Source organism: Pelodiscus sinensis, chromosome 14, assembly GCF_049634645.1.
Source record: "Pelodiscus sinensis isolate JC-2024 chromosome 14, ASM4963464v1, whole genome shotgun sequence".
NCBI lineage: Eukaryota > Metazoa > Chordata > Testudines > Trionychidae > Pelodiscus > Pelodiscus sinensis.
Window position 1 is genome coordinate 228,784 of NC_134724.1, and position 23,590 is coordinate 252,373.

The following is a 23,590-nucleotide window of genomic DNA, read 5'->3' on the forward strand; positions in this document are numbered from 1 at the left end:
TTGCTCCGTTTCGTACGGCTTTCACTGCCCCTTCTTTTACCTCTCCTGCTGCGGGGGGCCTTTCCCGAGGGGGCTGCTGTTTCTGAAATAGACACTGCCCCCCGTCTGTGGTCACACAGGCCCACACAGCATGATCGTTGGGCACACTGCTCCGCCTCGGCGGGCTTAGCCTGGCAAGCTGTCCCTCTCTCTCTCGCCCTGTTCAAGTCCCTGGATCTAGCAACCTTCCACCGCTGCCTGCTCTCCCAGGGGCGCGGAGCCTGGTCGTGAGGACGCAGCCCTGCCAGGGAAGGGGTTTGTTAACAGCGTGGAAAGGCGAATTCGTGGCATAAATGAACCGAGCGATCTCTTCCTCCGTGGTGTCTTGGTGGGATTTGCTGGCCCTTACCACAAACCCATCCCTGGCGCTGGTTTTACAGGACGATCGAATCATTTAGCAGTGCCCTGCAGCCCTAGTGTTTGTGCCAGGAGGAGTAAATGCTTCCTTATGTACTTTCTCCGCGCCAGTCATGATTTGCGAGACCTCTATGGTGTTCACCCTTCGTCAGCTCCTTTCCAAGCTGGGACGTGCCAGTGTTCCGGATCGCTCCTCCCCCCGTTGCACGCCCCTCCATTCGGTTGCCCTTTCCCGACCCTTGTCCAATTCCGAGAGATCCTTTTTGAGATGGGGCAGCCAAACCTGCATGCACCCTCCCAAGAGGTGGGCGTGCCCTGGTGATACTTCCTGTCTCGTTAGCTAGTTTCATCCGATGGAAACCCCCCCTCCTCTCAGAACCTCTGAGCTCTGCCCTCTGTGCTGCTGAGGGGCGAGGTGCCGGAGGGGGCGAGCATTTAAACACTGAAATGACGAGAAAAGGAGTTGTGCGAGATCTTCCGGGCCTTCTGCCAAACCTCGCGGACTCAGGCAGGCTCCTCCGGGGAGGGGGGACTCTGCACCTGCCTCTTTCTGCTCCCTACAAAAGGAGTTTTGTTTAGTAGGGCCCGTCCAGAATGCCGTTCAGCTTCAGATTCCGGGGGGCTAGTTGTGAAAGCGGGCCCTGGGCATGGCAGGAAAGGCCTGGGGGACTTGCCACCTTCTTGCTTTCCAGGGAGAGCTGGATTTTCTCCAAATGGAGGAAAAGGTTTTCTTAGCCGGCCTTTAACGAACAGAACGTGTGACTGCGTTTTTCCTTTCTGTCTGACTTGCTTTGAAGTTGCGACCCGCCCTGCGTTCCTTACCTGGGGATGTATCTGACCGACCTGGCCTTCATAGAGGAGGGAACTCCAAATTACACCGAGGACGGCTTGGTGAACTTCTCCAAAATGAGAATGGTGAGCATCTGTCGTGTGGTTCGATTTATTTTAGATCCAAGGGGAACCAGGGCACTGCAGAGAGACTTAACCACTTTCTTATTTATGGCCAGCTTTAAGCAGTTCATATAATTGGTGAAGTTTTACAAGCCTTAGAATTACTCTACAATTTAACCCTGAAATCCTATCCATTCTAAAGCAATTAGAACAGCACGGAACAATGCAAAAGCAATAATGACAATGATTAAGCCTTGTTCACTTACACGTCACCTGTATGCTCCCTACAGCACCAGGCAGGCGGGCAGGGTCCCTTTGACTCCCACCCATCAGGATGCCGTGCACTGGGTCGCTGGTGTGAAGGGTCTATTCCTTCCAGTTACAATGAGCAGGACCTGTGACCTCGGTCCTGCTTCCTCCCTCCCATCAATTCTTCTTACTAAGCCCATTTTAGAGCAAAGCGAGACTCGGCCGCTCTAGTATTTACCGATTAGTTAAGGACTGTGTCAGACCCCTACCGTGCCCCGTGCCGTTGGGGGACATCCTGCTACTCGGGATGTTGCAGAAACTACGTGCGAGTTTAACAGTTCTGTGGCTGTATGTGGAATTTGTGCTGATCAGAAACAGAAGGCCCAGTGCAAGGTGAATCGGGTGTGCTCAACGTGGTCTCGCGGTGCCGCTTAATCTGCATTATTGTGCAAAACATTCCTGCCTCTCAGTGCTGCCCTGGCCTTGCCTGCGTGCTACGGGCACAGACGTGAGACAGGCCAGGTTTGGCTTTGTTAGAGACCCGCACTGGGGTCAAGGCGGCGTCCCTGGGGGGTGCAGGAAAGGAGAGTTTGGTTCAATCCAGGACCAGTCGAGTGGAGGCCTGTGAGTGGAGAGAGCCTCCTGCCAATTGCCCCAAGCGCTGAGCCCCAGCGTGGGAGCCTGCATGGCCACAGCCCGCGTGACTCCCCCTGGCGCCGGCTAGTGGGGGCAGGACGCCACGGAGCTGTGTCTCTAGAGATACTATTTGCCCAGAGCCTCATTCTCAGTGGGTAGAAAACAGCCCAGTCCCACTAACGTCAATGGGACCATGCTGATTTACAGCAGGTGGCGATGTGGCCCTCTGTTCCCAGTTAGCCCCTATGGAGTCTGGGAGTTTCTTACCGCCCCACAAATACCTGGCGCTATGGGAGCTGAGTAAAACCCACTGACAGACTCAACAAGCTCTTCCTTCGAGGCAAAGGTCCTGACCCACCGCCATGGGGGTTTGAACCCAGGACCTTCTGCTCCACATCACAGGCTCCCATCACCGGAGTCATTGCTGACGGACCGCCCCGCTGCGTCTGGACTCCTGGCAGAGGAAAGGAACTAATATCCGTGCAGGGAACAAAGAGGCTTTTTCATTGATGGCCAAATAACGTTGTGCTTTAAAGTTCCATGAATATGTCAAACAATCCCCCCCTTTGGCTCTGGGAGGTAGCAGGAGTGTTTGGAGCAGGGCGGTATCGGGAGCCGCGGCACTCGCAGGTGTGACACTGGTTTGTTTCTGGACAGATTTCCCACATCATTAGAGAGATCCGCCAGTTTCAGCAAACGTCCTACAAGATCGAACACCAAGCCAAGGTACAGCCTTCCCCTGGTCTCCCACTCGCTGTCCCGCCCGGCGGCCCCTCCGGAACCGGCAGGGTGCTGCTAAATGCGCGTCACAGAGAAGGAAAGAACTGGATCTGTTTCGGATGGTTCCCTGTGGGGGCTTCTGGGGCTGGTGGTGTGCGGCGGGGGGTGGAGCAGCAGGAATGGCTGTGGGAGACGGGACAGATTCCTCCTCTCTGCCCCGAGTGTTGGCTAGAACTGCTCAGCTGGGTCGCGCGCTCCAGCCCCCTCATCATTTTGGTTGCCCTCTGCTGGGCCCTCTCCGATGCGTCCACATCCTTTCTGTAGTGGGGGGCCCAGAACTGGACACAATACTCCAGATGCGGCCTCCCCAGAGCCGAATAAAGGGGAATAATGACATCTCTGGGTCTGCTGGCCATGCTCCTCCTAATGCCCCCTAATATGCCATTAGCCCTCTTGGCTACCAGGGCGCCCTGGTGACTCATCTCCAGCTTCTCGGCCACTGAAACCCTCAGGGTCTTGTCTGCAGAACTGCTGCTTAGCCTGTCAGTCCCCAGCCTGTAACAGTGTTTGAGATTCTTCCGTCCCAAGGGCAGGACTCCGCACTTGTCCTTGTAGAACCTCATCAGATTTCTTGTGACCCAAACCTCTAATCTGTCCAGGTCACTCTGGACCCTTCCCTGCCCCCCAGCGTATCTACCCCTCCCCCCACCTTAGTGTCATCTGCGAACTTGCTGAGGGTGCAATCCATCCCCTCCTCCAGGTCATTCAGAAAGATGTGGGACAAGGTGTTCTGCATTTCTAGAGCAGCTTCCATCCCCAGCTGGGTCTGCCGACGGGCTCTCCTGGCCTCAGGCACCCCCACGCCGCCCCTCTGGCCCAGCACACAGCAACGCCGCAAGAGAGCATGGCTGCCGCTTGGGGAGCCTTCCCTGCCCCATTTCTGAGGGGTTCGCCTCTCCCTCCCCAGCCCCTCAGCCCGTTACACGGTGCTTCTACCTCGAGCAGGTGTGACTGTAAAACTCCCCCGAGAGCTGTGTGGTCGGGGGCTCTCGTGCTCCCGCGTCCCCTTCCTCTTTCCCTCCTCCCCTCGTTGGCTGGTTTCCCTTTTCAGTTCCCTCGCGCAGCATGAGAAAGCAGCTGGGCAGCCCGGGGCCGGACACACGTCCCTCAGGGGACCCGTGGTTGCCGTCAGGACAGCAGGCACTGCGCCTGTGCGCACCCCCCCGTGGAGCCGCACACTCAGAGCAAGTTCCATTTCTTTTCCAGGTGACACAGTATTTGCTGGACCAGTCCTTTGTGATGGACGAAGAAAGTCTTTACGAGTCTTCTCTACGAATAGAACCTAAGCTGCCCACCTGAACGCGCGGCGGGGTCAGCGGCTCGCCTGTACACAGCCTATATCATATTGTACATATCGGTTTGTTTCTGTTGGGCTCCCTAGAGTGACTTCTCGCTTGTGCTTCTCAATGAAAACAAAACGTCCTCTTGCTCTTCACACACAGTAGAACTCGGCTACAACGTCCTGCATTGGTTAAGGCGTCCTGCATAAAGCGTTTTGTTTCTAGCCGTCCCGCTTTATTTGAAACGCTGTTATTTTTGTCATTTGTTCCTCTCGGGGGTGGGGAGAGCGGGGGTAGCAGAAGAACACCAGAGCAAATACACAACGCATCACAGGCAGAGAGCTAGTCACCTTTCCCTCCCGCCCTAGACACGGCCGCTGTGTCGGACGCACTGCCAGGGCACTCACCAGCATGGTCACGGCATGATTGTCACTGGACCACACGCACTTTGGAGTCATAAGAACATAAGAACGGCCGTACTGGGTCAGACCAAAGGTCCATCTAGCCCAGTAGCCTGTCTGCCGACAGTGGCCAACACCAGGTGCCCCAGAGAGGGTGGACCGAAGACAATGATCAAGCGATTTGTCTCCTGCCATCCCTCTCCAGCCTCTGACAAACAGAGGCCAAGGACACCATTTTATCCCCTGGCTAATAGCCTTGTATGGACCTAACCTCCATGAATTTATCCAGCTTCTCTTTAAACTCTATTATAGTCCTAGCCTTCACAGCCTCCTCTGGCAAGGAGTTCCACAGGTTGACTACACGCTGTGTGAAGAAGAACTTTCTTTTATTAGTTTTAAACCTGCTCCCCATTAATTTCATTTGGTGTCCTCTAGTTCTTCTATTTAGGGAACTAATAAATAACTTTTCTTTATCGGCCCTCTCCACACCACTCATGATTTTATAGACCTCTATCCTATCCCCCCTCAGTCTCCTCTTTTCTAAACTGAAAAGTCCCAGTCTCTTTAGCCTCTCCTCATATGGGACCTGTTCCAAACCCCTAATCATTTTAGTTGCCCTTTTCTGAACCCTTTCCAAGGCCAAAATATCTTTTTTGAGGTGAGGAGACCACATCTGTACACAGTATTCAAGATGTGGGTGTACCATAGTTTTATACAGGGGCAGTAAGATATTCTGGGTCTTATTTTCTATCCCTTTCCTAATAATTCCTAGCATCCTATTTGCCTTTTTGACCGCCGCTGCACTCTGTGTGGAAGTTTTCAGAGAACTGTCCACGATAACTCCAAGATCTCTTTCCTGATTTGTCGTAGCCTAATTAGCCCCCCAAATTAGGAGTCAAGCAATTCCTAGCAGCTCACCTGGACTGTACAGCAGTCTGAAAACAACAGTCGTTGGTCAAGCAGGGGATCCAAACGGGGATATTACGGCGCCAACCTGAGACAGCAGACTAGCTAAGCTCCAGTCCATCCCACCTTCATTCACTGGCGCTGTTTTCATCCCACTGGTTCATTGGTTGTTCTGGTCACCCCAGCTGGAAGGGCTGAGTCAGCGGAGGTGTTGTCAGGGTGGGGGAAGAGACCCGTGTCAATGACAGCCTGTCTCTGTTGGTTGCTGCCCAGGGTTCATTACAAGTAGGGGAGAGACAATCTATCTTTTAATCTTTTAGCTGCATAATACTCATTACACGCTTCTGTGGACATGCGATAACCCTGTATCCCTTGTGACAATGATTAGTAACACACTGTAGAATTAGGAAAAAATGACCAAGTGTTTTTATTACATATACTGTAATCCTGGCTAACCACCTTCTAGCAGGAATATAGTAATGTAGTGCTTATTCTGTGAATATTACCATGTATTTTTTACATTGTACAGTATATAAACACAGTTTAACTTTAAAGTGGCAGGCATGCTCCACTGTAACAAACGGAAAACTTTTGCTGTAAGCAATACCTAGTGGTATGAGAATTCTATTTCAAGCCCTAAACTATTTCAACTTACAGCTTGTTTGGAAAAATATTTCCATTTTTGTAAAAATCTATGTTTCCTGATTACCTCTTGCTAATAAATCTATTCTATCTCAGGGTGAACAGTGGCTGAGGGGAGCTTTGTCAGCCTTACGGAAGTGCTTGTACGTTTGCTCTGCTGAAGGGTCCTTTACACGACTCTCACCGGTCACTTGATTGCAGGGGCTCACGTGTCTGATGCTGGGTTGAGCCTGGTGTGGGGCCAGTAACTACAAGGGGCTGAGCGTGTTCAGCCCCCATTCCTTTGCCTGAGAGCTAAGAGGAAGCAGAAAACAGGAAGTCCACCGGCCCTCGGTTTCCCTCTGGGCTGTTTAGTGGAGTGTGGCACATGAACAGGGGTGACAGTAACAGGAAAGCCGCCACCCGAGGGGTGCGAGGTATTTTTAGTTTGTTTCTGGCCTTTCCCGGCCAAGGGCGGGTGTTTTTCTTTCCCTTGCACTACGACCCAGGCCTGTGCCCCAGAATTGGGTCCAGCAAGATGCTCTGAACACTTTTCTTGCCTCTGAAAAGAGCCATTTCCTCCTGGAGTGGATAATCCCGCACACCTCCTTCCTCCTCGCCATGGTGTCTGGGCCCTTGCAGCTGTGCACAGTTACATGCACATGGGGCCACCGTCTTGGCTTGCTAGGGGCGTTGTCCCATTAAATTCCAGGGGAAGCCAAGAGCAGCCCTTTGGCCTGGGATCAGCAGAAACCTAGGAGAGGGTGGGTGAGATTCTGTGGCCTGCATCGTGCAGGGGGTCAGACTAGATGATCATAATGGTCCCTTCTGACCTTAGAGTCTATATGAGAAACCAAAGCCAGCGTTCAGGTTAGCACCCTCCTACCCAGCGGCGCCCCTGGGACTTACCATGTGAGGGCTGGTGCCTGGGGAGTCGGGCTAAGTGCTGGATCCTCTAGGGAGAGCAGGGATTTAGCATTCAAACCCGTCTCAGGGCCAGGGCCAAAGCTCCAAGGCAGACGGGAAGTTACTGCCCTGCCAGCCGGCACGCGGAGCTAGTGAAGACACCGTTCCTTGGCTGCAGCTACTGCACACGCAGCTCCCCAGAGGGCGGTGCAAAGTGGGGGAGGCATTAAACCCCCCGTGATGGGGGGGTCGTTTTTAACCCCATACGCTGCATGTGGGTTTTATTGTCCTGTAGTCACCCTGTGTGCGTGCCTCAGTTTCCCTGGCCACTGCACCGTGAGTGAGATGGGGGTGGGAATTTGGGCTGATGCGTTCTGTAACTGAACCTGGGGGTGGGGACAGGGACCAGGTGACCCCTTTTGCCTGGGAAGCTGGACAAGGGCCAGAGGCGGGGCTGGCTGTTGAGTTTGAGAGTCCGTCTGGCTAGTTTAGGAGACGGGGAGGGGGCCAGGCCCCGGCCCCCCTCTGCGCAGTCTGGGCTGCTCCTGGCCCCAGTGTTAACCAGTCTGTGGCCCTGGGAACCAAGACCCCTTCTCTCCCTGCCGGCTGGGAGTCCCGTCTGGCTGTGGGTGGCGGGGCAGGGACTCGACACCCCCTGGGCCCGGGCGCTCCAGTCCCCCGAGCAGCCTGTAGCCGGGACGCGGTGGGCAGGGGCTGGGCAGGCCTGCGCGCTTGGCCACGGCGGGCTCCCGGCTGAGGAGTCGCAGGCCGCTCCGACGGGCCACGGCAGCGGTGAGAGCCCCGGGGAGCGGCCCAGGCGGCGGGACGAGCCTCTAGCCAGGGAAGCCCCAGCGCCCCTCGGCCGGGCCCGCGGCGAGGGGGGCAGAGCGCGCAGCGGGCGCCCTGGGCCTCTCCCGGCTCGGAGCGCAGATCGCTCGCTCGCCCTGCGCCTGGGCGCGGCGCCTCCGGCAGGTCGCTCCCTGGGCCGCTGGGACTTTGCGGGGCCCAGACCCGCTCCCCTTGCTTCCTCCTCCCGCCCCCAGCCGCCTCCCTGGCCCGCCCCAGCCCCGGCCCCGGCCCCGGCCCCGCCCCGCCGCGGGCTCATTCCCGGCTCCCGGCCAGTTGCGCCCTGCCCTGCGCCGCCGGCTGGAGATGCGCGCAACCATGCAGGCGGCGCTGGGGCTGCTGGCGGCCGCTCTGCTGCCCTGCGTGTGCGGCGCCCCGGCGGCCAGCGCGGACGGTAGGTGCGGGGCAGCGGGCCGGGGGGAGCTGCGGGCGCCTGGCGGAGCCGTGCCCGGGGGAGGGGCGGGCTGCAGGCCGGCCGCGCTCGGGGCGGTCCCGCCCCAGGCAGTGCGGGCTGGTGCCAGGCCGGCGGTGGCGCACGGCCCGGGGGCGGGGATCGAGCCGCGTCTGTTCGTTTCACGAGTAGCGGGGCCCAGGGGCTCGGCGCTGCCCGGGACCCAGAGTGGGGGCGCCCCGAAGGCTCTGGGCTCGGTGGCCGGGCGAGGGGCGAAGCAGCCGGGGGCGGTGCAGGAGGGCGTAGCTGGAGCAGCAGCACCTGGTCCCGGTCCCTTTCCCGCCCGGGCTGACGGGCTGGGGGTACCCGGGGCCTGGCACTTTTGCCAAAGCGGCGGAGCGGGCTGGAGCTGCGGCTGCTGCAGCCTGAGCTGGGTGCATAACGCCCGACCTGGAGCCCCCTCCCCCCACCGCCCACGTCCCGGGGCAGGGCCGCCCCGTCGGAGACTCAGCTCCTCTCCTGGGGATGCCTTTGTTGGAACCCCAAGGGGCCTGGCCCGGCAGTGGGGTGCCCGGCACCCTGGCCCTGCTTTCTGCTGCCTTCCCCTCCGGGGCTCAGAGCGAGTTGGCCCCTTGGGCCAGGCCCTTATTAAGCAGGGAGCTGGGACGAGAACTGGGGAGGCAGGTGACGGCAGGACCCGCAGTGGCACATCCCGGGGCCGTTCGCGAAGTTGCCTGGCCTCTGGCAGGAGACCGGTGTGGGGTTGGCAGGGGAGGGGGCCGCTCGCTCACCACGCTTTGATCCCTGTGAAACGTCCTTTTCCAGGCCCCCAAATAGCCCCCCCCACTGTGTTCGCTGAGTCGGCCTCGTTGCCGAGGGACACGCTGCCCGATTCCTTCCTTCTCCGTGCGCCAGTCTCTGGGGCGGAGCCGGCGCCTCGGGACTTTGCTCCCTGGCTGCTACAAACAGGGTTATGAAGGAGCCTGGGAGGGGGCCGCTTAGTTCACAGACCGTGCTCAGCAGGTCCTGGGTACTACAGGGCATCGGTGCTGGCCCAGGGAGCTTCTGGGGGGCTGGCTTGGAGTGGTTCCCCTTATCTCGAGAGCTTACAGTCTGGTCCAGTGGCTCGCAGCCCTCCCCCCCCATACAAACTGCTCCCATGCCCAGGGAGGGCCGTGGCTTCTGTCTCTGTTAGGTTCTGACTGCAAGGGCAGGGTAGGCCTGAAACTCGGATGGGGGGTGCGAGGGGGAGCAGGGGCCTCTGGCCTGCAGGGAAAGTGGAAATTGATGTTTGCTAATGGATGCAAACCCTTTGTCAGCTACATCCGTGGCTAGGAATGGGCAGAGCTCCCTGAGGCTGCTACCTTGACCGAGCACAGGACTTTATGGACAGTTAAAGCGTCTCCGAGCTGTCGGCGTGTGGTCTGTAGCTGCAGGCACAAGGAGTCCTGTGGCAGCTTAGAGACTCACAGATTTATGAAGGCATCAGCTTCTGTGGGTAAAACCCACAAGCGCATCTGACAAAGTGGTTTTACCCGTGAAAGCAGGTGCCCAGATAAAGCTGTTCGTCCGTAGGGTGCCACAGGGCTCCTGCTTTATCTTTGAAAATTACGGTTTAGTTTCATTTTTTTTCACTTTGTAACGTGTATCATGGTAGTACCAAGGGGCCAGCCGAGAACAGGGCCGGACTGTGCTGGGGGCTGTACAGACAGAGCAAGAGAGGCGTCCAGGTCCTTCAATGCTTGTTTCTTTATTTCTCTTTCCAGAGGAATTTCACTTTAAGTCGTGGATGCTGCAGGTAAAACTTCTGCTTTCTCCACCCGAATGCTGTGGCGGGTTTCCTGCCCTCTGCAGATGTTCCGAGTGCTCAGGCCGGGAAAGCCCTAGGCTGATTTCTGCAAATGGAAAAACCAGATTGGTTTCGTTACTGTTGTTCAGCCATTCCGCCCTGCAAGGGACTTCCTGCTAGGGGATTTTCCGTGCTGGCCAAGGGCCAGCTGTTGCGGCTTTGGCCAAGGCTAAGTCTGCAGGAATAAAGGCTCGCGATAATCCTTGTGCATAACTCGTAGTACACGGGGCTCCTGCTGGTGCATCTCATGCTGCGGCGTTACAGCTCCCTGCACGCACCCAAACACTTGCCCCTCCACTGAGCGTGGCCGCATCTCTCTTCGCTCCGGTCCTCAAGGTTTTCTATGGCAAGACGGTGGTGACTCTCCACCTCCCACCCATCTGGGAGCAGTGCATGATGGGAATGCCCTGGCTGTGTAGCCACCTGTGTTATAGAGAAAAATCCCTTCTCAGCCGTGATCTGCGGGGCGTGAATTTTCACTTCTGTATCCTGCATCTGCCATTGACGACGTCTGTGCCTTTCTCCTCTGCAGCACAACAGGAAGTACAGTCTGGAGGAGTATTACCAACGGCTGCAGATCTTTGTCACCAACAAGAGGCGAATCGACAGACACAATGCTGGGAATCACACGTTTGAAAGTGCGAGCTCGTGCTTTTTGATTTCATCTCCCATTGCTCTCTGTTTCTCTGGCACGTGGTTTTGACCTAGCTCTTTGGTTAATCCAACTTGTTTTTCTTTGTAGTGGGTCTAAACCAATTTTCAGACATGACATTCCCCGAATTCAGAAAGAAATTCCTCTGGAGTGAGCCTCAGGTAAATGGGTTTGTTTGGATTCGGCAGCGTTTTTGCCGACTGACGGGTACGTGGCTCCTGCGCCACGGTGCCCACGTGCGGGTCCCCTGGGCGCTTGCCTGCCCCTCGGCTTTATTTGGTCCTGCTGCCAGTTACGGTTTCTCTGGCTTGCGGAATTGCTTAGTTCTGGGGAATCGGGGCTGAGAGGTGCAGAGCGCCGGGGCTCAGTGAACTTTGAGGGTTGACCCAGGCCCCCGGCGAGTGTCGGTCGCTGGCGTTGGCTCCAGTGGGGCTGCCCCATGAGGTGTCCGCTCATCCAGCGCTCTCCCTTTGGTCGCAGAACTGCTCGGCCACCAAAGGGAATTTCCTGGCCAGCTCCGGGCCGTGCCCCTCCTCCATCGACTGGAGAAAGAAAGGAAACTACGTGACCCCGGTGAAGAACCAGGTAGGCCCGGCTCTCGGGCACAGCCCGGTCTTTCTGCTTCTTCGGGACCAGTGGGCACGAGGGAGGGGCTGGGCGGGAGGCATGAGGCAAGTCGGGGGCGTGTCCCTGCCCGGTTGGGAGCCCAGGGGTTCTGGGGTCTGCACCTTCGGGGCTGGGGGAGCGGGGGCAGGAGCGAGGCCCCAGAGGGACAGTCCCACAAGAGCGAGGGCGGCGTCTGGGCTTCCCGCGGCGTCAGGAGCCTGCTAAGCTGCTGCTCCCCCGCGCAGGGCGGCTGCGGCAGCTGCTGGACCTTCTCCACCACCGGCTGTTTGGAGTCCGCCATCGCCATAGCAACAGGAAAGCTCCTGTCCTTGGTAAGAGGTTCTCCTCTGGGGTACCCGAGCACCCCGGCCGGGCCAGCTCCCCGGGCAGCCCCCCCCGGGGGGGTCAGTTCTAGTCCCCCGGCTGCGTCCTCATGGCGCGGTGCAGGCCGCTCGGCGGGCAGCAGAGCCGGCAGCCTGTCTGTCTGCGCGTCTTGCCATCCCTCCTCGCTGCGGCATCTTGCCAGGCTGGGCCAGCCCCCTTTCTCCGGCAAAGGGCACCCACGGGCCCTGGCCTGCGCTCCCTGGCGCCCGGGAGCGGATCTCCTTCGCCAGCAGGACGTCTGTGAGTCCTGCTCCCCGCGGCACCGGGAGCCTGCGGGACTCAGGGCCACAATAAAACGGGGGCTGCGGGGGAACCAGATGATCTCAGTTATCTGTAGGCTTTTCAAAGGCGTTTAGTTCTTGGGGCCGAGAGGCGTGCGGATCTGAGAGGGGCTTGGACGTGTGTATGGGGCAGGCTATCCACAGTGCTGAAAATAAACCAGAGCATGGGAGGGTCGAAAGCATCCTGCTCTGGGCATGGGCCAGCCTCTCGCTCGGGGGCTGGGAGGGACGCTGCCTGTGAGCCAGGCACCCTCTCGCTGGCTGCTAGGGGCTGTGCCACCTCCCTGGGACGTGGCTGGTGCAGGTCAGGGACCCCAGAGCAGACAGCCCGGCCCCGGCTCTGCTCCAGGCTGCCGTTCCCTGGTGGCACAAGGCGCTCTCGGCGCGGGGGCAGCTCGCTCTTCGGGACAGAGACCGAGCCCCAGTATTTCCCCAGGCAGAGCAGCAGTTGGTGGACTGTGCGCAGGACTTCAATAACCACGGGTGCAGCGGGTAAGTGGCCTCCCGGGGCCTGGTCCTCGTGGGTTACAGGCTTCGAGAGCCCGGGGATCTCGAGCTGGGGGGGAGCTGCTGGAGCCGCCGTTGGGCCAGGCCTGTGAATCCCCGTTCCCGGTGGCCGAGCACCGTGGGGGCCAGTGCAGGAGGCTTAGGCGGGATCTCTGCGTCCGGACCACGTGTGACAGCGAGGCTCTGTGGGGAGCAGGAGCCAGATGCCCCTCCCCAAATGCGCGCACCTCTGCTTGGCTGGAGGAAGGCTGCAGAAAACAGGCCAGTTCACACCCACTGCCCCCTCCCCCGAGGGGCCACGAGCACGTCTGTCGCACACGGCGTCCGTGGCACCATCTTCGTGGCGTCTCAGCTCAGCCTCACCTGGCCCCTCCCGTCCCCCTGTACACGCGCCAGAGAATGGCTGCTTGGGCCGAGCCCGCGGGGGTGTAAACACCCGTTCAAACGGTGAACGGGTGACTGATTCAGATTGCACCGTGGAACCGCTCGACTGCTGGCAGGCGCAGGGCAGCCGGGGCCAGGGCTCTGCCTTCCCGCCCGGGCCAATGCCACGCAGCTGGGTCCACGCGGACACAGCTCTGCCCCCCCCCCCCCCCCCAGCCGGGGCCAGGGCTCTGCCTTCCTGCCCGGGCCAATGCCACGCAGCTGGGTCCACGCGGACACAGCTCTGCCAGCTGCCCCCCCACAGCCGGGGCCAGGGCTCTGCCTTCCCGCCCGGGCCAATGCCACGCAGCTGGGTCCACGCGGACACAGCTCTGCCTGCTGCCCCCCCACAGCCGGGGCCAGGGCTCTGCCTTCCCACCCGGGCCAATGCCACGCAGCTGGGTCCACGCGGACACAGCTCTGCCTGCTGCCCCCCCACAGCCGGGGCCAGGGCTCTGCCTTCCCACCCGGACCAATGCCACGCAGCTGGGTCCACGCGGACACAGCTCTGCCTGCTCCCCCCCCCCCCCCACAGCCGGGGCCAGGGCTCTGCCTTCCCACCCGGGCCAATGCCACGCAGCTGGGTCCACGCGGACACAGCTCTGCCTGCTGCCCCCCCACAGCCGGGGCCAGGGCTCTGCCTTCCCGCCCGGGCCAATGCCACGCAGCTGGGTCCACGCGGACACAGCTCTGCCTGCTGCCCCCCCACAGCCGGGGCCAGGGCTCTGCCTTCCCGCCCGGGCCAATGCCACGCAGCTGGGTCCACGCGGACACAGCTCTGCCTGCTGCCCCCCCACAGCCGGGGCCAGGGCTCTGCCTTCCCACCCGGGCCAATGCCACGCAGCTGGGTCCACGCGGACACAGCTCTGCCTGCTGCCCCCCCACAGCCGGGGCCAGGGCTCTGCCTTCCCACCCGGACCAATGCCACGCAGCTGGGTCCACGCGGACACAGCTCTGCCTGCTCCCCCCCCCCCCACAGCCGGGGCCAGGGCTCTGCCTTCCCGCCCGGGCCAATGCCACGCAGCTGGGTCCACGCGGACACAGCTCTGCCTGCTGCCCCCCCACAGCCGGGGCCAGGGCTCTGCCTTCCCGCCCGGGCCAATGCCACGCAGCTGGGTCCACGCGGACACAGCTCTGCCTGCTGCCCCCCCACAGCCGGGGCCAGGGCTCTGCCTTCCCGCCCGGGCCAATGCCACGCAGCTGGGTCCACGCGGACACAGCTCTGCCTGCTGCCCCCCCACAGCCGGGGCCAGGGCTCTGCCTTCCCACCCGGACCAATGCCACGCAGCTGGGTCCACGCGGACACAGCTCTGCCTGCTGCCCCCCCCCCCCCCCACAGCCGGGGCCAGGGCTCTGCCTTCCCGCCCGGGCCAATGCCACGCAGCTGGGTCCACGCGGACACAGCTCTGCCTGCTGCCCCCCCACAGCCGGGGCCAGGGCTCTGCCTTCCCACCCGGACCAATGCCACGCAGCTGGGTCCACGCGGACACAGCTCTGCCTGCTCCCCCCCCCCCCCCCACAGCCGGGGCCAGGGCTCTGCCTTCCCGCCCGGGCCAATGCCACGCAGCTGGGTCCACGCGGACACAGCTCTGCCTGCTGCCCCCCCACAGCCGGGGCCAGGGCTCTGCCTTCCCACCCGGGCCAATGCCACGCAGCTGGGTCCACGCGGACACAGCTCTGCCTGCTGCCCCCCCACAGCCGGGGCCAGGGCTCTGCCTTCCCGCCCGGGCCAATGCCACGCAGCTGGGTCCACGCGGACACAGCTCTGCCTGCTGCCCCCCCACAGCCGGGGCCAGGGCTCTGCCTTCCCACCCGGGCCAATGCCACGCAGCTGGGTCCACGCGGACACAGCTCTGCCTGCTGCCCCCCCACAGCCGGGGCCAGGGCTCTGCCTTCCCACCCGGACCAATGCCACGCAGCTGGGTCCACGCGGACACAGCTCTGCCTGCTGCCCCCCCCCCCCCCCCCCACAGCCGGGGCCAGGGCTCTGCCTTCCCGCCCGGGCCAATGCCACGCAGCTGGGTCCACGCGGACACAGCTCTGCCTGCTGCCCCCCCCCCCCCCCCCACAGCCGGGGCCAGAGCTCTGCCTTCCCGCCCGGGCCAATGCCACGCAGCTGGGTCCACGCGGACACAGCTCTGCCTGCTGCCCCCCCACAGCCGGGGCCAGAGCTCTGCCTTCCCGCCCGGGCCAATGCCACGCAGCTGGGTCCACGCAGACACAGCTCTGCCCCCCCCCCCCCCCCACAGCCGGGGCCAGGGCTCTGCCTTCCCGCCCGGGCCAATGCCACGCAGATGGGTCCACGCGGACACAGCTCTGCCTGCTGCTCCCCCCACAGCCGGTGCCAGGGCTCTGCCTTCCCGCCCGGGCCAATGCCACGCAGCTGGGTCCACGCGGACACAGCTCTGCCTGCTGCCCCCCCACAGCCGGGGCCAGGGCTCTGCCTTCCCGCCCGGGCCAATGCCACGCAGCTGGGTCCACGTGGACACAGCTCTGCCTGCTGCCCCTCCCCCCCCCCCCCCCCCACAGCCGGGGCCAGGGCTCTGCCTTCCCGCCCGGGCCAATGCCACGCAGCTGGGTCCACGCGGACACAGCTCTGCCTGCTGCCCCCCCCCCCCCCCCCACAGCCGGGGCCAGGGCTCTGCCTTCCCACCCGGGCCAATGCCACGCAGCTGGGTCCACGCGGACACAGCTCGCCTGCTGCTCCCCCCCCCCCCACAGCCGGGGCCAGGGCTCTGCCTTTTCGCCCGGGCCAATGCCACGCAGCTGGGTCCACGCGGACACAGCTCTGCCTGCTGCCCCCACAGCTGGGGCCAGCCAGCTGGTTCGACACAGCCGGGGCTGCTCTGGCCTGGCTCAGCTGGCCGTCCACCCGGTTCCCTAGGAAGCCTTTGGGTAGCCTAACGCTTACCAGGTAACCGGTTAACTTCTCCCTCCTCTGTAGCCTACCCCCTCGTGCCCATCACGCTTCCTTGGTCAGTGTGTTTGGGGGAAGGGGAAGGGGGAGGGGGCTGAGCAGAGTCCAGGCTTGGCGCCTCTTAATAGGCAGCAGGTTTAAAACAAACCAAAGGAAGTTTTTCTTCACTCAATGCACAGTTAACCTGTGGAACTCCTCGCCAGAGGATGTGGTGAAGGCCAGGACTTTAACAGGGTTCAAAAAAGAGCTAGATAGATTCATGGAGGTCAGGCCCATCAATGGCTATTAGCCAGGATGGGCAGGAATGGTGTCCCTAGCCTCTGTTTCTCTGGAGGCGGGTGACAGGGGAGGGATCACGTGAGGATTCCCTGTTGTTTTCCCTCCCTCTGGGGCCCCTGGCACTGGCCACTGGGCAGACAGGACCCTGGGCTGGATGGACCCTTGGTCTGACCCGGGCTGGCCGCTCTGACGTTCTCCCGGGGCCCTTTCTACCCCAGCGCAGGGTAGACTGAGGGGCTGCTATAACGTCTCGATGGGAAACGGGGCAGCTGACTCCAGCCAGGGTGTAGGAACGGCCCAGCCCCCTCTCCCTGCCCCATGGGAGTCGGGAGTGGCTGGTCCTGCCGCTGCAGCCAGGACGTGCCTGGCTTCTCCCCCCGCTGGCAGGGCCGTTGGGACTCGGGTGGGCCGGGCCTCGAGGAGCTGGGGGAGGAGCCCCGGGAGGTGCGGGGCAGCTGGGCTGCGGAGGGGGGTGGAGGTGGCCAGGCCGGCGGCTGCCCGTGCTCGGATCGCAGTCCAGGTGCCTGCGGGGAACCCCTCTAGAGCAGGGCCCCGGGGGGAGAGCGCTGCTCCCTCGTTCACCCTTGGCCGTGCTGTTTTTCAGGGGCCTGCCAAGCCAAGCTTTCGAGTACATCCTGTATAACCACGGGCTCCAGGGCGAGGAGACGTACCCGTACCAGGCTCAGGTACGCCCCAGGCGGCAGCAGCACGATCAAACGCTGGCCGGGCCGGTGGGGGCCGTTGTAACCTCCGTTCCTTTGCGTCCCCACAGAACGGCACCTGCAAGTTCCAGCGCGACAAGGCCATCGCTTTCGTCAAAGACGTCATCAACATCACCCAGGCGAGTGCCCGGGGCCGCGGGGAGCCCTGCGCACGCCTTGGCTCTGCCGCCGGGCGAATTCTTCCTCCTGGTGCACCGCCGGCAGCGCCAGCTCCCTGGGCGGGCTGGAGGTCAGCTGGCCACGTCAGTGGCTGGAGGGTTTGACGTGGGCTGCCCGGGACGTGGCCAGGGCGTGCCTGGGGGTGCCCTTGCTCGCCAGGACCGTTCGGCGTCCCTGCTGGGTGCTCTTTGGTCTCCCTGACACTTGCTGGGGAAGCAGCTCGGGCCTGTGCCTCCAAGGCCGGGCGCAGAGCGGGGTGGGCAACAAGTGGCCTGCAGGCTGGACGCGGGGAGCCGGGGTTACCCCTGGCGGGTTGCCAGACGCTTTATTTACCTGGGGATGCGCAGGTGCGGCCGCTCGCAGCTCCCCTCCGCCCCGGTTCCCGCCTTCTGGCAGAGCCTGGTGCCTGCGGGGCTGAACATAACCAGCTTCCCTCACCGCTGTGCACGGGCGCGGGCGCAGGAAGTATTTGCAGGCCAGCGTGACTCCAGAAGGGACCAGGGCCGCCCCTCCTGCTCCGTTCATGCTGCTCTCGTTCGGCTCACCTGTCCGGCCTGCAGCAAACTCCGGCTGCCTCTGGGGGGCAGTCAGAGAGCACAAGACAGCCTCTGCGGAGGTGGCGTGCCCCGGGGCTGACTCTTGCTGCTGGCCCCCTCCACGCGCTGGCCTGGAACCGAAGGATCTGCCAGCAGGGTCCCTGGGAGCAAGGGCTGTTGGTGCTAGCAAGGGCCGGCCTCACCCTGCCTGAGAGCCCCGTTGTGCTGCTCCCTGCGGAACAGGGCTGCCGCGTCCGCCATCCAGGTCTGCTTCCTCCCGTGCGCAGAGGCAGGAAGGTGCAGCCCCCAGCCCAGTCTGGCCCTGCCTGCGCCGTAGTGCCGCGGGCCCAGGGATAAGCGCTTGGCTCTGCCCCCTTCCAGTACGACGAGGCGGGCCTGGTGGAGGCGGTGGGGAAGCATAATCCCGTGAGCTTCGCGTTCGAGGTGACGGACGACTTCCTGAGCTACCGGAAGGGCGTGTACTCCAAGTGAGTGTTTCGGGAAGCAGACGCTGCCGGGGACCCGTGGCGGGGGTGGCTCGGTCACGCTCGCTCCCCGGCGGGTCTCCCTGAGGGCTCCCGAGGCCCGGCCGTCAGCCCACAGGGGGTGGGACCCGGGTCCGAGGAGCAGGCCGCGGGAAGGGGAGAGGAGCGTGGCGCAGAGCAGCGCTCCCGGCCCGTGGTGCGTTCGCAGCGGACAGACTGCGCTGAGCGTGGGCACAGAGCTCTTGGAATGCTCGGCCTGTCTTTGAGCCGTCCCGGAAGGCGCTGCCGCTTGCTTGAGCCAGCCCCGCAGGGGAACGTGGGACCTGTCAGAGCGTCGCCTGCGTCTCCCAGAGCCAAGCAGGGGCGATGCGCAGAGCTCAAGCACGGTGGGGCGACTCCGGGGGCCCAGGGCCACACCCTGCCGGGTGAGGGATAATCTGCGCTGCTGTCCTTTGGCCTGAGCGGGTCCCTGATCCTCTGGCCCCTGCGGGGCTGTTGGGTGAGAATCCGAAGGCAGGGACGGGGGCCCCGCACAGACGTGTGTGTCCAGAGCCAAGCGAGGCACCAGCCCAGCGATCGTAGCGGCACCTGAGTTTGCGGCTAGAGGTGAACGCAGATGTCGGGACTCAGCGGTGCACCCTGGCCTCGGCTCAGCATCCTTAGCATGGGGGGCAGGGCCGGGCCTCCGGCAGAAGGGGTGGGGCTGGGGGCAGACCCCAGGCCCCAGCCAGCCCTGGGGAGAGGTCACGTTTTCACACGCGATTGGACGATGGAACTCGTTGCCTCGGGAGGCCGAGGAGGTGAAGAATTGGCAGATTGAGGAGGGGTCGTTCCAGTGGATGTTCCAGATACAGCGGGATAGTCTAGGTCTCCGTAACGACTAGACCAGCGGGGCTGTGGGCGACCCGGGCGCCCGTTTTGGCCGGGATATCAAACGAGCAGAGACCAGGCTGAGACCGAAGGGGGGGCGGGGAGAGATTGTTCCGCCTCCGCTCCTTTGGGGGTCTCGCACCGTCCTCCAGAGCGTCTGGCTGGAGCCGGCTCCAGCCTATGAAACGTGTCGGCCCAAACGTGGGTCTGATCCGGGCTGGCAGAACCTCGAGTGTTGAGAGGCGCGTTTGGCTTACGCCGGCTCTGAGCTGCACTCGCGCCGGCCTGCGATTCAGGTGTTCAGCCGGCCGCTCGCCAGTGCCTGCGTTTCAGAAAGTCTTTGGATGCAGATAATCTGGGAACCCCCCTGCTGGGGGGCGCCCCCCCACCCCTTTGGTGTCAGGAGCGTCTTCCGCGGTCACCGGTTTAAATAATCCTGGAAAGGGGACTTGTCTAAGCCCAGAAACACCGGCAGAGTGGCCCAGCTGCCCTGGCTGTGGGCAGGGTCGGTACAAAACCCAACATGTTAAATACACCCCCCCTCCCCCCATGGTGAAATGCTCATGGTGCGTCCCAGATCAGGGCCAGGCTTCCCAGCAGTAAACTGCGACCGATTGGAAGCCAAGACGCGAGTGCAGCCCCTGCATGTCCCTGTCCGTTGTCATTTCAGAAGCGGGGTGGCAAATGCAGAGCAGCTCCTGGCCGAGGGGTCCCGTGCTCATGCCTTAGTCCCAAGCAGGGAGCTAGACGAGCATCACAGGTGTCCAGTGGCAGCTAAGATCCTGCAGATGCCGGGGTCCTCCCAGCTCCAGGGCCCTGGAGCACTGTGCGCCGGGCATAAGAGCTGGCTGGATCGGGCCCTGGAACGTTAAGGCTGAGCAAATAGTTACAGCTGCTGCAAACACTCGTCCTTTTTCACCCCCAAGCGCACATGCTGCCCCCTTCCATTGTGAGTGGGGCTGTTGGTATGAATCTCGCTTCACACCTTTGTGGACGACCGGATAGGCGTTCGCTGACTGTGCTTCAGTTGTGCCTTTTGTGTGCAGCCCAAAGTGCGACCACACTCCGGACAAAGTGAACCACGCGGTTCTGGCTGTGGGCTACGGAGAAGAAAACGGAACTCCCTACTGGATCGTCAAGAACTCCTGGGGCCCCTCGTGGGGCGTGGATGGGTAAGGTGCTCCCGGCCGACGTCCATCAGCGCGCGACGGGCTGGTCCCATCGAGATCCTCCCTGGAGTAGTGGCCACGGGCAGCTTGGCGTGACGGGCACGAGCTGCAGCCAACCACTGCAAAGCGAGGCTGGGCCTTGCTCAGAGGGCTCAGGGCTCACCCTAGAAGAGGGAACCGACCCTCGTACAGGGGGCAGCTTAACCCACGACACTTCCTGGCCTGTGTTGCTGCTTCCCGCTGCTGGGCTGGCAAAGTAGCCACCAGCCTGGCTCACCTGCCGGGTGCTGGAGCGAGGGATGCTGGGGTGCAGGAGCACCCCAGCTCGAAGGAGCAACAGCAACCAAATACAGGGCTTCCTGCCCACCGGCGCCGTGGGGGATTGCCCCGGGGAGAGTGGCCAGCTCTCTAGGGCTCCCCTGCAGCTCAGGACGAGGTGGCCAGGGGCAGGTGAGAACCTCGCAATGGGAGCGGCTTACCGGTTAAGGTAAGCTGGTGGGGGCTGGAGCAGTCCCCCCACCTTCCCCGAAGGGCGGCTTCCGCCGGGACGTTGGAGCAACCCATGCCTGTGGGGGGCGGGAGGCACTCCAGACTGGCGATAGGTGTGGGGGGTGCACTGCAGCCGGGCTGGAGCGCCCCCCCATCTCCCCTTTAACCAGTGAAACAGCATGGTTAGCCAATCACACGCAGTGGGCGAAGGCAGCGTTCCGCGGGACTGGGCGCTGATTGGCTAGTGCGCGAGGGTGACCGTGCCGGAGGGGAGGAAGGGGTGTGCTCACCGACCTCTGTGTCTCCTTTGTAGCTACTTCTACATTGAGCGTGGCAAGAACATGTGTGGCCTCGCTGCGTGCGCCTCGTACCCCGTTCCGCTGGTCTGAGGCGGGGCCCGCGGCGGGGCGGGGCGGCTGACGAAAGGAACCCGTCTGCCGTGGAAGGGTCTCCCAATGCCAAAGCTCAGTACGCTGGGGAGAGGAGAGATGCCAAAGGCCCACTGAGGTCCTGACCCTGCAGCGGGCGCCACGCAGGCACTCGCTCCGGCCTTGGTACGGCGCTCGCCGCAGGGGACAGGCCCGTCATCCCCTCACAATCCACGTGGACTGCTCTCCCGTAAATGCTCCAGCATTGTCTTTTCCCAGGGCAGGCTGAGTGCCAGAAACCCACCTCTTCTAATCCCAGCTCAGACAGCAATTTGCCATGTGCTCTCGGAAAAGTCCCCGAGCCTCGCTTTCCCCCCTTGTACAATGGGGGTAATACCAGTTAGCCTACCTCTCGGGGGTGGTGATGGCTGGTTATCTACTGTGAAGTGCGTGCGGATGTTTGTCAGCCTAGTTCTAAATTACGCCAACAACAAGGCCCCCCCTTTCCTAGGGGGTCTGTCCTGCAAGCCAGCAGATCTGCCCTCTAGGAAATCAGCGTGCTTTCGCCAAATGATCTATTTTACTAAGCGCTAACATGCCGTGCTGAGAGGCATGTCTATTTTCAGTACTCGGAGACTTGGTTATTTTTGCAAATCTAAAGAGACTATTTTAATGACTATTACAAGGAATCGGTGATTTTTTTTCTATCTAGTTAAGGAAAAAGCAGAAACCTTTAATGTCAGGTATTTCCATATGTTCTGTTTGAAGAGGTCTTGTCATAGAGGGCATTTCAGCTGTGTCATTTCATGTTACGCCACTACCAAGACGTTACTGTGCCTTAGGAAAGGAATAAAAACAGCCTGTCACTTGTGTGGTATCTTGTGCGTTGCCTTCTCAATGTGTCTTCCATCTAAGCTAGCATGATGGTGAAGTTCTTTCCTTTGGAATGTTGTCATGGAGTTCAATAAGAGCAGGGCGGACTCCTTCATCTTTACTGTCGCCAGTACTTTGGGGTTAACTGTCTCTGTTCTAAACTGATGTAATTAAAATTGGTACCAACTCCCTCTACCCTGAATGCAGTTAAACTGGTTTAGAGGTTCGGGAAACTTCCGCCCACCCGAGTTACGACACCCCCCTCCCTAACAACCCTTTTTGTAAGTGCGGAAGGGGCCGAAACCCCCCGACTTACGTCCTCGGCCCGCATTAACAATGGTGCACGGTGCCTATCGGAAATGAGGGTCCGAGTTACAACGCCCCCAACTTGCGACGCTTCCCCAGGAACCGATCGGGTCCCAAGTCGAGGGCCGCCTGTACCTCTATCAGAAGGGCTCATTTCTGTAAATAACCTGCGGCACTACAGTGCTGAAGTGGTACAAAAGCTTTGTGTAGACAAGCCCTAAACCCAGCTCACCGCTCCAAAGTGTTAACGAAGTGGGGCCCCGGTCCTGCAAGACGCCCCCATGCACGTGTGGAACGGACCCTCCAGCCCTGTTGTTACGCCTGTGCACAAAGCTGAGAGCAGGTGTCAGACTTTGCAAGACCAAGGCCAGCCGTGGACTGACACCTGCTTACAGGAGTTCTGGGTTCAAGCTGCCGGATTCAGGCTCGGTCTGGTGCCAGTGAGATGTGGCAAAGGCACGAGACCTGTGTGGCTGTAAACAGGCGCAGTGGCTGATTCCACAATGCCCAGGAATTCCTGCCCAGAATGCCCATGCCCATGCTCTCCAGGGTGATGCCGCGCTTCCAAGAACCCCCGGTAAATAAGGTGGCTGATACGTTCGGTTCTAAGACCCTGTTTTCAGTTGCTGTAATTTTTCCGAACCTAAATCACTTGGGCTGAAATGTTCTGTGCTGGGAGTCTGCCTCAGGCAAGTTTTCTGGAAAACGTCAGCTGAAACCGTTCATCTGTTTTTTCAGACCAAGATTAAGGGCTGAAAAATCCGTACAGAAGTTGAGCTGATGTCTGCCACTTCCCTTTTCGGGCGAGGCCTGACGTTGTGCAGGGGGGGTCCAGGGATGCTGAGAATGGCCAACGCCCCATCCCTGTGACATGCTCCGTACAGACTTTAACGTTAAAGTTTGGACCTGGCAACTAAAATCTCCACATTGCGTCTGTTCTGAACTAGGATGTTAAATATCAGTTCATTAAATAGTCGATTAACCTCGTTAATTCTTATCGGTTACTCGACTGTTCTATAGTCCCCAGGGGTGGGGCCAGCAACCAGTGTGCTCTGGCTCCACTCCTGAGGAGCTCCCTGCCCCCCCCCCCCCCCACTGCCCCTCTGTCAGAGGCAGCAGTGCAGGCTGCCAGGCAGGAGCTGATCCGCAAGGGGAGCCATTTAAAAACCAGCTCCGCTCGCAAACCGGCTGCCTGTCGCCCCATGCTGCTGCCTCTGATACAGAGGCAGCAGCCCCTGTCTGGGGGGAAGGGTCTGAGCTCCCAGGCTCTGCATGAGCTGGAACTGAGTTGGGTTGCCTGCCTGCCAGGCTCCTAATACGCTTTAAATGCAGAGCCACAGCGGGGTGAGGTCCTGGGCCCGGCGTGAGCTGGGTTGCTGGGCAGCCTGCTGAAAAATGTACTGGTGGAGGGA

At 61.4% G+C, this 23,590-nt stretch overlaps 2 protein-coding genes across 4 annotated transcripts in view; both read left to right on the forward strand.

The window, feature by feature from the left end:
• RASGRF1 (Ras protein specific guanine nucleotide releasing factor 1) overlaps positions 1 to 5,173 on the forward strand; it is a 109,056-nt gene extending 103,883 nt beyond the window's left edge. For all 3 annotated transcript variants that reach the window (XM_075896777.1, XM_075896778.1, XM_075896779.1), the window contains 3 exons: positions 1,194 to 1,311; positions 2,830 to 2,898; positions 4,159 to 5,173. In XM_075896777.1, coding sequence (XP_075752892.1) covers positions 1,194 to 1,311; positions 2,830 to 2,898; positions 4,159 to 4,251 — 280 coding nt within the window. In that variant the 3' untranslated portion in view covers positions 4,252 to 5,173. The remainder of the gene's footprint in view (positions 1 to 1,193; positions 1,312 to 2,829; positions 2,899 to 4,158) is intronic.
• Positions 5,174 to 8,148: 2,975 nt separating this feature from the next.
• Positions 8,149 to 21,869, forward strand: CTSH (cathepsin H). Its single transcript, XM_075896780.1, has 12 exons — positions 8,149 to 8,306; positions 10,070 to 10,101; positions 10,685 to 10,790; positions 10,895 to 10,965; positions 11,285 to 11,389; positions 11,656 to 11,742; positions 12,512 to 12,567; positions 16,806 to 16,887; positions 16,974 to 17,042; positions 18,000 to 18,106; positions 20,020 to 20,145; positions 20,945 to 21,869. Exons 1-12 carry the CDS (start codon positions 8,219 to 8,221, stop codon positions 21,018 to 21,020), a joined length of 1,005 nt encoding a protein of 334 aa, XP_075752895.1. The 5' UTR covers positions 8,149 to 8,218; the 3' UTR covers positions 21,021 to 21,869.
• Positions 21,870 to 23,590: the final 1,721 nt, after the last annotated feature.

Bases quoted from the DNA above. Each gene is read 5' to 3' on its own strand.
- CTSH (XM_075896780.1), top strand. From the start codon at position 8,219: ATGCGCGCAACCATGCAGGCGGCGCTGGGGCTGCTGGCGGCCGCTCTG. The intron at 10,102-10,684 runs GTAAAACTTCTG...TCTCCTCTGCAG, and splicing joins TTAAGTCGTGGATGCTGCAG to CACAACAGGAAGTACAGTCT. The intron at 12,568-16,805 runs GTAAGTGGCCTC...GCTGTTTTTCAG, and splicing joins AATAACCACGGGTGCAGCGG to GGGCCTGCCAAGCCAAGCTT.